Here is a 12,980-nt window from a genome sequence, read left to right as displayed (position 1 = left end):
AGTTTCTACCTATAGATGTTGTAAACATCATTGGTCTGCCATATTTGCATGCTCTGTTCTGAAATATTTTATTAGAATGGAATTGCTACATTTTTATTACAATGTTGCTCTTTTATTCTTAAAAGACGTGAAGTTCATGACAGATTTATTTATCCAAGTGTCCATTTTATATATAGATAATCATTTAGTTACAACTGGGTGACATTTAGGAATGTAGAACTCCTGCCAGTATAAATCAAGTAGATACCTACTCAATATTCATGTATTGATGTAATATATATCAAGAGAATTTACAGATTATTTAAAAGCAAAATTGATTTATAATCTAAAGAATGACTTGATAACACAATCAAGTGCAGTCTGAATGGACATATTTGTTATAAACGTTGTCCTTTGGACTCTACAGGTTGAATTTAGCCGACATCAAAAATCACACAGCGTACAGTAAAAACAAGCAGTCCACCAAGTCATTGTGACCACAATCCTTGTGCTTCTGCAAAGACAACTGAATGCGTTGTTTTTCATATCCACTTACTATCATGTAATGTTTGAGTGCTTCTTATATTCTAAACTATGTGCCTGTAAACCTGCCTTTTTATTTTGTAAAAAAAGCCAAGACAAATCTTCCGATCTCAAAAACATTGCTATGTTCCTGAGCAGTTTCAGTCCTATGCCTGTAAGTCCTGAGTCTTGGAAACTGTTGCAACATTTTTCTAAATAAAACAAATACTCTAATCAGTATTTTAAAATTGCATCTTGAGTGACATCAATTGGTTTATTCTATGCATTAGCATCGGAGAAACAGACAAGATTGGATTATTTTTAGAATGGGATTGTGAACATCATAAAATAACATTTATGCAAGACACTAATTGGCTGAAGTCTCTGTCTTCCTGCGAAGCTATGCATTTATAACCGCAGGTGCAGACATGGCTCCTCCCTCCGTCCGTGGTTTCTTGTTTCTAACTCTTTTCCTCTTCTCCCCCTCCTCAGTCGTCTTCTTCTTCGGCGGTGTCGGCCCGCCTTTCTTTTTCTTCTTCATGCAGCTGAGAGGGTTAGGATGGCTCTGTTTCCTCTTCCTCTTCTTCCCCCGCCTCTCTCCGTCCTTCTGGTTGATGCCCTGCTCCTCCTTCAGGCTGCGGATGCTCTGCTGCTGGGCCGGGCTGACCAGCTCTCCCAGCTGGACGGCCCGGACGTGGTCTAGAGACGTCTGGCAGGGCTTGTCCAGCACCATGGTGTTGAGGATGATGTAGAGCAGGGGAACGCCTGGGATCTTCTTTAGGCCTGCAGTTAATGAGTGGTCCTGTAGAGCACATGCAGAAACACCAAATACAGTAGATTTGTGTCAGGGGATGCCAAAGTTATACTTAAGTGTACTTTTAAGTTTACTTCCCCCTGTTACACAGCACTGCAATTAACCCTAGTTTAGTTTGTCCTAAGGAACTTCTCTTCTTTAGACTTTCAAATGATTATATGGCAATTCCTTAACTGATATTTAATTTGCTTCCACTATTTTAGGTCTAAACACATAATAAGACCCATAACAAGCAGCACCTTCTGCCAATAAAGATACAGCTTTATTAAGAAAACATATGCTGCATGGTTCAACAATGTAAGCTTATATTAATTTGCCACTTCATGAGGTATACCTAGTCAGATGATTAACTAGGCATTATTTAATTCAACACCCCTGAAATAAAGCCTACCTTCATGAAGGCTATAACGTTTAAATTTAGTTGGAAATGTATTAGCGAGGTGTTGATTCAACTCAATGATCATTATGGAGCCTGTGGTTTGTAATAAATATTTGGATGACCACACAGTTGAATCAGCACGCACCCTCTTAATCAATTTAAACAAAAACTGAACACTATGATCTTCATAAGGTAGGATTTATTGCAGGGCTTTTGTATTAGTCTGCATTAGATTGAGCTATATGTACCTAATAAACAGACAACTGAGTGCTGAGCGTAACATCTTCTGTCTTCTGTAGATGCCTGGTTTAATTTCCTAGTTAGTTGGAATCATTTCTAACAACAAAGACTGTTGTTATTCCTAATTTAAATTTTCTTTCTGAGTTACGTGTGTGTGTGTGTGTGTGTGTGTGTGTGTGTGTGTGTGTGTGTGTGTGTGTGTGTGTGTGTGTGTGTATCTGTGACGGGACTCATATTTACCTGTGTAGCAACAAAGTAGTGGTGAGGGTTTGTCTCCCCCAGCATGGAAAGCAGACACTCTGAAGCCGGAACAGGCTCCTTGAAATGTGGACACCTCCGCACCTGAAACCTCTGCAGGATGATTTTGGCTCCATACAGCTCTTTCCCCAGAGTCTCCAGTTCTTTCAGTGCACAGCTGAGATTAGAAGGGGAATAATGGGATTTTAGATAGTTACATTTAACCTGTACATAAGGTAAATGAAGCTGTGTAAATGTAAGTTACTCACCTTGTAGTGCACAGCTGCACCTCTCCCATCAGGTATTTGGGCATTTGCTCTTTGATCTGAATCTTGTTCTTTAAAGCCGCCTGACAAAAAGTCCCATCGAAGAGGATCTGAAAGGGTTCCCTGAAGCTGAAGTTGTATTTGTAGAAACTTAAGGTTTTCTTGGCTTGTTTCTGTCGCTTGAGCCCCATGGTGACTATAAAAGGTGAAGTCGAAAGAAAGGCTAGTTTTTGACGTTAACGTTAGTGACGCACGTTAAAATGTCCGTCAAAGTAGAGGATGATTTTCCGTTTACATTGACTCGTCTAATGGATTTCTTTCATACACATTTTTAAATGATCACTGACGGATAGTAAAGCGTGGACATTTCTAGTGTACACAACACGCTTGCGGTGCCTGCTTCTCATGACTCCGGCTGGAAACAAGACATACGGCGATGGTTCCGGTGTTGTGCCTCATCCTGCATGCACCTCAGACATACAAGTAACGATACGGTTTAAAAACTATATTCTCTTCGTTGTGGGGTTCCCCAACGTCGATAAGTGACCTGAAGTCTATCTTATGATAGTTTGCAGTCATTTTTTATTAGACTCAGAAGTAGACGTAGTTTCCCTGATAAACCTCGCAATATTTGAGGGGCGACTCTTTGGTGTCCTTTTCTCTGATTGTTGGCACCTCAAACAGCCACAGGTCTGCTGAACTGTTACTAAAATAAAAAAATGTTTTTAAAATGCGGGAGAATTAATATCAAATTCTCTCTGAAAAAGACGAACAAATTCATCAATTCTGATTCATATCACAGTTGGATTAGAAGTAAAGGATAAATGCATTATTTGTTATAAGTGAATACTGGCCGACAAATGCATCCCCTGTTATTTTAGCATAGGTCATTATTAAATGTATAAAAATCACACTGTATGTGCCGATAACAGCATTTTATTAATAGATTTCTAGAAATGAAGATGCATTATTCAGCAGAGCAGAGGTAGTGTTACATACATTTGATTTACACCCTCGTGGAGAGAACAAAACATTTTTGGGAAACAAGAGTCGGTTTGGCAAGATATATCTTTGTATGCCCTTTGAAAGTTATTGTTTTATGACTGCGTTTATTTGAATAACATGTGTTTAATGCAGTGAAAAAGTTGCTTTTTTTAAACTGCACCTTTGAAGTGGGACTGTTGCTGTAATGCAGGTGATACATGTTGGTATTTAGTTTTAGTCACATTACATGGAAGTTATTGGGGGAAATTTTGTTTCCCCATAGAAATAATATAAAATAGAAGAAGCCATCCAACCCTATCAAATATTGATTTTATAATGATAATAATACTCATAATAATAATAACAACAACAACCATGATTATTGTTGTAACAATTATTATTATTATTATTATTATTATTATTATTATTATCATTATTATTATTATTATTATTATCATCATCATCATTATTATTTTGGTTGGGTGTTTATATTCTCCCCGCCCCTCGTCTGTGTTTTTCCCGGAAGCGGAAGTCCTCCTCCCGGTAGAGCGACGGCAGCAGCAGCCCATAATATATCCATGCAGCAGCCTCGGTCCGGTGACACTTGTCGTCGCCAGACAGCTAACTATAGCACGGGTCGGGCCCGGTCGGGTTGGATTGGTACGATACCTTCCTCACTAGAGCAGTAAACATTATGGCGGCCGCGGATCCCCGGTCCTCGAGTGACGGCGGGCCGGCCAACAGAGGAGGATTCCCGGCCGGGGAGAGCAGCAACGACCGCGACGGGCCGGGCGGCAGCAGCAGCGGCGGCGGGGAGGGCGAACCGGAGCGGGACCGAGCCACCTTCGAGTGCAACATTTGTTTGGACACTGCCAGGGACGCTGTCATCAGTATGTGCGGCCACTTGTTCTGGTACGAGACGCGACGGGGGAGGGGGAGACGGGTAGTTTTCATGTGTGGAGGTGGTTGTTTTTGTTTCTATCCAGCCCTGCAGACGGGCGTGTAGTTTTCCCGTCTGTGCGGCCTCCGTCTGCGTCAGTTTGATACATTCACGGCTGAATTACGCCCAATATCACGCTTTTAACAGTCGATCGATGACGACGGCTAGGGTTGGCTGTGAGCTCTAACCGGAGGGGGTTTGGTTCACCGTCAGTGCTGTGCTGATGAATGAAGGGAGGCTGGCTGTGTCTGTGGTCCTAATGTCTCGGATGAGATCTGCTCTGATCTTCTGAGGCTTTAAGTCGCTCAGCTTGATCATATGGTTGGATGTAGGTCAGAGGTCACAAATAACACACCCTCCGTGACACATTAACTTTCTGGAAAAACTGTCACTGTGATCATTGGCAGCTTTGAGATCAGGTCATTCACAGCAGTCCAGACATTGATTTATAATTCATTATTATTTTTTGGGGATGTTTCTTGGTAAATATAAATAAATAAGACTTTTCCACACATGTTCTGTCAGTACACACTAAACAATTCAATTAATTGAGCTACTCTATACTGTAATCCACAGCCCTAGTAAATCAAAATATGTTTTATAAATGAAGCTTTGACCAATACATTGATACAGTGGATTAACCAATATGTGCTCTTTCAGGTTTTTATGAAAGTGGTGTCACTGATGTGACATATGTCACCCAATAAATCATAATGAATTGCAGTACAGGAATGCCAAAGATGCAGGATGTTTGAGGTCATTTAGAAACCGTATAGTTTGCCTACCTGAGAGCACTAACAAGTTTATCGTTGAACCATAAAATGTCCGGCACATATAGTTTAGTAGATTAATCAAAAAGGGGAAAGAAACTGTAATCCAAGGTAGCACTCAAACTAAGAGTCCCTTTTCCTATCTCTGTTTTAATCCAGACTTGCGCAAGGCTCAACCTTCAAACCATTTTGTGTTTAACATCTAAACATGCGCTCACAGTGACGCGTGCCCATTCATGAGTGTTGATTGATGGCAATGCTCGCTACCAGGCCGAGGCTAATGTGAGATTAGAGCCAAGAGATTGGGGTCAAACCTAAAGGGCATTTATAATCAGTAGTAAAAGTCCTAACACAGAAGAAAATGTAACCTCTATTTACCCGTTAATGACATACGCCTAGCAGTTTAATGATAATGATCATTAAACTGGGTATACATATGTTTTGGAAACAGAAACAGAAGTTAGTTTCAGGAAGTAGGTAGTAGGATGCTACTGCTGCAAGTTTTTATACAGTGATCTGATCAGTGTCGAGGTTTTTTACTGAACAGGGACACCCTCACTGGAAAACGCACCAAAGAACCCACACAATGTTTTAAACTGCATAAGACCATCATGTACAAGAAGCCACATAGTTTGACCCAAACCGGGTTTATAGAGCATGATGCTAGCATGAAGGAAAAGACAATAGTATTAACAAGTACACAAGACCACAGTGCCTGAGGCCTTTTTATTAATTCTTATTAGTCCAGCAATATTATTGTCTAATAATGTTTTACTGTTGGTTTCTTTGATATTTGATCATAGAAATCCACCTCACAGTTGCGTTGCAGCTCCTGTGTTAGGGGAGCTGATGTAACTTAGTTGCTATGTTACATGTCCCCCCTCGTCTCTCTCATCTTCTGTGTAACGTGATGAAACTGTGATGAAACCATCAGCAAGGTAGAAAGGTGTTGACGTCAGGTCACCTGTTGCAACTTCAGATCAACGTTGCAATTTAAGGCATATAAATTGTCTTTATTTCTATTGGAATCTTTAATTATAAAATCGCAGTCGGCCACATAGTCTACATTTTGTATTCTAGATGACTTCAGCGTGTATCCAACTTTGACACCATTTGTTGCTTTGGTCTTTGGACCAACCTATGTTGCATATCTCAACTAGTTCAGCCGAAGCAAAACAACTGCTTTTGCCAGAAAATGCCCACAAATACAGTAAAAAAATGCTTTGCTGAACGGAGCGTCAGAAATTCTTGCTAAGATGTTTAGCCACAGATCTGACGATACGACCTCAAAGTCGATCCTCGATCTTTGGCCTAGGGTGCTCTGGTAGCAAGCACACTTGTGAACTCCCTGACGCTGGAACATGATGTTTGATAGGGCCAATCCATGACCAGCCCAGAAGTCTAATAAAGGGAAACTGAGAACTGAGTATGATCAGGCAGGCCATTCCTATTAAACTCCCTCCTTCATGTTTAGGCTTGGTTGATCAACAGAAAAGTGTTAAGTCTCAGGTAAAAAAAAATGCAAAACACCCTAGCTAGTATAAGTGTTTGCTGCTTTTTCTTTGTCATACATGACAGTTAACTGAATATCTTTTTGAGTTTGGACTTTTAAGTTGGATAAAAAAGCACTTTGAATTGGATACTAAAAAAACTTTATACTTTTCTGCTCCCTTGCAAACAGATTTTTTTCAGTTTTCTCTAATAAGATAAATATCTTATTTTGGACAAAAAAATAAATAATAATAATTTGAAGAAGTCAATTTGGGATAAAGAATCATTAGTTGCAGCCAAAATGTAGGACAGTAGCTACATGCTGCCAGACTCTGCCGTAGCAGCTGCTAACATTTCAGATACGTCTTTTTTTCCCAAAACAACCAGTAAGAATTGTGCACTGAAACATTACTGCAGTCTATGTCTGTCTGTAAATGCACGGATAAGATCTGAGGGGAGTAACTAGAAGACAATCCAGTCTGGGCTTATGTTCTTATTTTAATTTAATGTTATGAAAATGAGATTTAAATGGCTCTAGTGGGGTCACGTAATGGAGTCTCTGCGTACACTCTGCAGTCAGGCTTCACTGAATGGATGTTGAGCCTCTTATTGGAAATTAAGCAGTCGTTTTTTTCAGGTCACAAGAGCTCGGCTGTACGTGTGGCCACATGTTAAATCACAGTTGAATGGGTTGTTATGTTAACTTTGTTCAACGGTTTGTAGCCACAGGAATGCCATTCTCAGCAGGGATCTGATAGCCAGTGTTACAGTAATACTGTACAATCTGAGCCAGACTCTATACATGGGGGAAAAGCTGGCAGATTGGCAGTTGTTTTGCTTCACAGTTTGTTTGAGGCAATTCGCTTTTGAATGTTTTGTGGTTATGAAGTCCTAAAATGTGTTGGAAACAAGTCCTGCCTGTTCCTCTGCATAATCTGAGTTACTTTGCTGTTGAATATTATGCAACAAGGCATTTTTAGAGACATTGAAAACATGGTAAAGACAGATAATATGCATTTATACAGGAGAGACAATTTAAAGAAAAGATAACCCTTAGAAATAAAAGTTTCCATCTACATACTCTTGTATAAGCTCTTCTTGCCTCGTGGGAACTCTAAAATTAGAAATGTAAGTTTACTCCAGTGGCTTAATTCTAATTAACTGAGGTCTTAGGGCAAAACTGGACTTTTTTTATTCACGCATTTAATTTATGAAGCAGGATTAAGTTATCAAGATGTCACACTCGCACATTTTCACATTAGTTTGGTAAAACAAAAACACATACTTAACTGTAGTTCATCTATTGTTATTCTCAGCAAATACAAACTGGAATAACAAAAATGTAACTTTCCTATTTGTCTTTCAGTTGGAGTGGTGCTTTTATGCAACTATATTTCATTGTTTTTTTCCAATATTTTAAAAACAAAAACTCAGGACTAATTAACGCGTTAAACATTTGTTTGTACAGTTGGATTTTTGTGGGCAGTGCAGCGTTATAACGCTGGGAGAGGTAGAAATACTCACTGATGTGGCGTTTTCTTCAAACTTGCATCCTGCACTCCCACAAAGCAGCAGCCGCCGGTCAGCCTGGCCAACAGCCACACAGGCCAGACTCTGCAAACCTCCGACAACAGATGGAGCCAATTAATGCTAACGATGGGGAGCGGGGACTAGTTCAATCAGCCGCCTCGTTAGGGACAGGTTGTTCTGGCCAGGTGGGCTTCCGCAGAAAAAAATTTGACCAGTTTCACTGTACGAGTTTCCAAAAACAGACTCTACATTCCCATCGAGATTGATTTGATGCATATGATTTCTATTTAAGAAATTTGCTCCAGGAACCTTGGGTGCTGTTATTGAAGCAAGCAGCTGACATTTGAAGAGAACGGCTCTATTGTGAGAATGCACATTAATCTTTTGTTTGTCTCTGTCTCTACAGCTGGCCCTGTCTTCATCAAGTGAGTATTTCCTCTGTTATGTCACCCTTTGTTTTATAAGACTCAAAAAAATATCTGCTGGTTTAAATATGACACAGCCCCAAAAAGAACCTGGTTGTAGACATCAAGATTCTGGAAAATTGGTGGTTATTTTAAAATTGTGAAAGTGAAAATGACAAAAACGCTATTTGCATCAGCCCCTGAGAATATTAACTTCACTTTATTCACTTCCGCTGAAGCCCCAGAATTCAAGATTGAAGAATAGATTACTGTACGAGCTCCCGACCAGCTCAGGCGGTTTTACGTGTCAAAACATACCTGCCTTTCGTGTTTGTGGCCTCAACCCGTTTCACACAATACCACACCGACAGACTGCAGCAAAGCTCTGTCTGCAAATCACACATACCGTTTGTCGCATTGTGCAAGTCAGTGATCTCTTTCTGAACTTTAAAATTGTTAATCCCTAATGGTAGCAGGGCGATGGGTCTGTACCAGACCTCACACTCTTGAGGTCTCTAATCAGACACACTAAGTGAAAACACCCATGTGAGCTAGCTGTTGTTGAATAGGGCCTTTTAACTGCCATACTGAGCGAGTTAACCCTCTATGTAACCAGCATGAGGTCCTGACGTAACGTCAGCGTGGCGACTACACCTATCCGTTGACTTAGTGCAGATTAAACATGCTTATGCACTTAATGACTCTGTTTACTGCAGCTTTCCCTCTGCCACGCTGTGCATTACTCTCGGTGTAGCAGCGTAAGCATGACGTATATATCAAGTAGGGATTAAAAATGATTGCAACCTTGTGTGAAAATGTACTTACTTTTAATCTCTTAAAGTATAAGATATGGGGTTTGTCTGATTTTTATATTTTGACAATTTTCTCCCTCTGTTGCTCCTCTCAGTGGTTGGAGACGCGACCCAGCAGGCAGCAGTGTCCTGTATGTAAAGCGGGCATCAGCAGGGAGAAAGTCATCCCACTGTACGGCAGAGGGAGCTCCAGCCAAGAGGACCCCAGGTACACAGTTTGCATCTGTGCAAACAGATTTTCTGTTCTAGCCTCATGGTTGCCTTATGATCATCGACATATGTGTGGTTGTTCAGGTTGAAAACTCCACCTCGGCCTCCGGGACAGAGAACAGAGCCAGAGGGGCGAGGCGGGGTGAGTCGGTTCACATCCACTGACTTAAGTTCATATTCACAATGTTCTCTTTGGCGTTTGTCCAATTTTTTTTCATACTTGATCTCTGTTTTGGTTTTTTTCGTCAGATGTTTCAGGGTTTCGGGGACACTGGCTTTCACATGTCTTTCGGCATCGGCGCATTCCCCTTCGGCTTCTTCACCACAGTCTTCAACGCCAACGACCCCTTTCACAGAACAGGTAAACACATAAAGACACATTGTTTTCTCACTGGTTAGATGAGCAAACATCTCTTTCCAGGGTAAAAATCTATCCAATAGGTCTGAATAGCTGATGACCAGGTATGGTAACACATGAGTGTCTGCCACTAAAGCCATGTTATAAATGTCACTAAATTCTAATTCTGATACCTCATTGTGTTGCAACTGGTTACAGTGACAGAAAGTAAAATTGCATACATTGTAGTATTAGTAAAAATCCCAAATTTAATTTGGTGAGCACTGGAGAAACCTTGTGACTTGATTATTTTGATTAGCGGGTAAAAAGTTCCATCTAAACACATCTGTTGCCTTCAGGCAACATGATTAGAGCACAGATGCAAACGTACCATCACCTGAGATGTCAGTGTAATAACTTTTCCCACCCGTCTCTCCATGTCAGACCAGTATGCAGGTGACCACCAAGGCAACAGTAACCTCAACAACGGCAATAACAACTGGCAAGACTCCCTCTTCCTGTTCGTGGCCATCTTTTTCTTCTTCTGGCTCCTGAGTGTGTGATGGAGACCTGACGGGAGGGACGGACCGATAGACGAGGGGATCGAGAAGCGCAAAAAAAAAAAAAAAAAAAAAATTATTAAAAAGAAACTCTCGCACACTAAACTCAAGCCACAGACACACACTCATTTTTACATTTCCTAGCAGGTACTAGCTTGGGAGAGAGCCCAGCATTGTGTTTGATCACGAAACAAGAGATACAGTATATATATTACATAAACTAATATTTGGTTTTCTCCTGGCAAAGGCAGATTCTCTTTAGGATTCTTAGTCCCACCCACCTGCTTTGTTGATTTTGTTTATGCAAGAAATGCTGGGAAGTAGTGGTGCTTGAATCCCCAAATAAGTCATGTTGGCACCTGTAGATATATGCACACAGAAAAATAACTGTTGGGCTTCAGAGACAGTATTAATAAATCGAGGTGACCTATGTAAAGGATTTTTTTTTTTTTTCTTTTTAAAGAGGTGGGTGGAGGATAATTCGGGACAGTGACTAATTCTCTTTTGGTTTTTCACATTCCTCTTAAAGGTCTATGCCTTCAATAGAGAGAGGGAGGCATGTTGTGGAAAGTTTAAGTGAGGGTTTGAGAACATAGTTGTTGCTATAGCTACTTTACCTTACTCTCAAAGGCCAAAGAGTAGCGGATCAGTCATGAACGACTTTGGCAGAGAGGGGAAAAGTTTAGAGTTTAGAATTGAACGAGTACTCCTACAATTTGCAACTTGGGACAATCGAAATAGCAAAGGTGGATGCATTTTTTTAATATACATGTCTTAACAAAACCTGCCATTGCACTGTGAAGTCATTTATAGACGGAGCTGTCCTAAAGATTGAGGCGTGTGCTGGTGTTCAACCACTTATTGTGTCTTTTCCTCACAAAGCTGTACAAACATGGATGGGTGAACCGTTAAAGGGCCCGTTTGGGAGATTTTTGCGTCGTCATGAGCAACTTGAGAGTAAAAAGGAATCTGACACACACAGTTTGGTAATTTCAGTTCTGGCTCATATAGTAGCTCTATGAGATGCTACACAACTCGCCATGACGGCTGAGTCGGTGCAGTCTTAACAGGTGAAAGAATCCTTTCAATGAGTCGTGGAGGTGAAAAGGTCAGCACCGAGAATTTACAGGAACTTTGTCACAGTCGATTTGTGTTTTTTTTTCCTGACTGTATGTGTCTGTGTGTCCGAGTGAGTGTGTAAACATTATATATTTGTACATATAAATATTGTAAAAGCTGTTTTTACGTGTTTTCTGAGTGGATGACTAGCCACAGAGGGCGATAGAGGACAATACTCAAGTAGGCCTCAAGATGCTTTTGTAAAGCGAGAAATAATCTTTTTCCTTGTTTTTCCACTAATTACTTGCTTTGACTTAAGATTTTTTTTTTCAGCCCAAATAAATAAATTCTGCCAACCTCTCCCTTTAAGTTAAATGAATGTTATAAGCGCAAAGTTTGTCCTTCCCTGCTAATGTGATTTGATATGAGGATATCTGCTCTCTTCTAATGTTACTGTACAAAGTTTTTGAAGCAGTTGAGTGACTTAGAACTAAAGTAACACACATTTATGTTAATATTTGACAATTTAACCAGCAAGAAGTGCTTCTTTTGCTGCTTTCTAACGCTACACCCTCCAGATTGGTTTCATTTTCAAACTTTACTCTTAAGTCCCAACCAACGAGTACATGTCAGATTTTGCGCACCTTTCTGGAGCAAGAAAAGGCTTCATACAACTTTTTCAAACATATACAGTAGTACTCCCAGTAGTAAAATCATCAGAATTGAGCTAAACTAGAAGTAACGAATCGGGTGTTGGGCACTCAAACATTCACACCAGGGTCAGAGATGACACTGAAGGTCCTCTGTGGGATGGACGGGGTGAGCTTGTCATTTCTTGCATACTTGTCCATTCAAGCTACACTTTGTATTATAAAGCTTATGTGACACTAAAACAAGTGATGGAAGTCCCGATTTGACTAAAACTGGAGACATTGTGCAAAACCAAATGATGTAGGAGATTAAAACTTAATTAAAACATTGACTGGTTTTGTGTCGTCACTTTCTGCCTTTTTAATGTTATCAAAAGACTTCTCGGGTCTGTTTATCTCAGTTCTTTAAATGTACGAAATAATAGAAGAATAAAAATCCCCCTTTTAGTTGCTTTTGTTTTGATGTTGGTAATAAAATGATAATATCAACCAAAATGTCTGTTTACATGTACAGGACACAGGATGAGAAAAAGTGAGGGTTCAAGTGTAGCTTGAAGACAGCCAAACAGTAGTTCACAGCTTGGTCATTTATGTTCATATATATATATTGTTTTACATTATTTTCAGTATAATCAATAACATTCTGGTAATAAAAATGCTTTGTATTTATAAAACAACATTTTATATATATATATATATATGTATATATATATATATATACACACACATTATAAGAACTTTTTTTTTTAAAGAAATTACATCTTGAAAGAGGACAGAATCTCAGCCAAAAGCAGAA

At 40.0% G+C, this 12,980-nt stretch overlaps 2 protein-coding genes across 2 annotated transcripts; one reads left to right on the top strand and one right to left on the bottom strand.

Moving 5' to 3' along the window:
• Positions 1 to 113: 113 nt before the first annotated feature.
• On the bottom strand, positions 114 to 3,174 carry utp23 (UTP23 small subunit processome component). The gene is made up of 3 exons (XM_054606348.1): positions 2,441 to 3,174; positions 2,175 to 2,349; positions 114 to 1,303 (listed from the first exon to the last, which is right to left on the bottom strand). The coding sequence occupies exons 1-3, from the start codon at positions 2,626 to 2,628 to the stop codon at positions 902 to 904; spliced, it is 765 nt and encodes a 254-aa protein (XP_054462323.1). The 5' UTR covers positions 2,629 to 3,174; the 3' UTR covers positions 114 to 901.
• Positions 3,175 to 3,907: 733 nt separating this feature from the next.
• On the top strand, positions 3,908 to 12,731 carry rnf5 (ring finger protein 5). Its single transcript, XM_054605886.1, has 6 exons — positions 3,908 to 4,333; positions 8,559 to 8,577; positions 9,464 to 9,576; positions 9,663 to 9,720; positions 9,828 to 9,939; positions 10,360 to 12,731. Exons 1-6 carry the CDS (start codon positions 4,116 to 4,118, stop codon positions 10,476 to 10,478), a joined length of 639 nt encoding a protein of 212 aa, XP_054461861.1. The 5' UTR covers positions 3,908 to 4,115; the 3' UTR covers positions 10,479 to 12,731.
• Positions 12,732 to 12,980: the final 249 nt, after the last annotated feature.

The sequence above is a fragment of the Anoplopoma fimbria genome, chromosome 10 (assembly GCF_027596085.1).
Source record: "Anoplopoma fimbria isolate UVic2021 breed Golden Eagle Sablefish chromosome 10, Afim_UVic_2022, whole genome shotgun sequence".
Taxonomy (NCBI): domain Eukaryota; kingdom Metazoa; phylum Chordata; class Actinopteri; order Perciformes; family Anoplopomatidae; genus Anoplopoma; species Anoplopoma fimbria.
The sequence above is the reverse complement of the archived record's forward strand: the minus strand, read 5'-3'. Positions and strand labels throughout refer to the sequence as shown.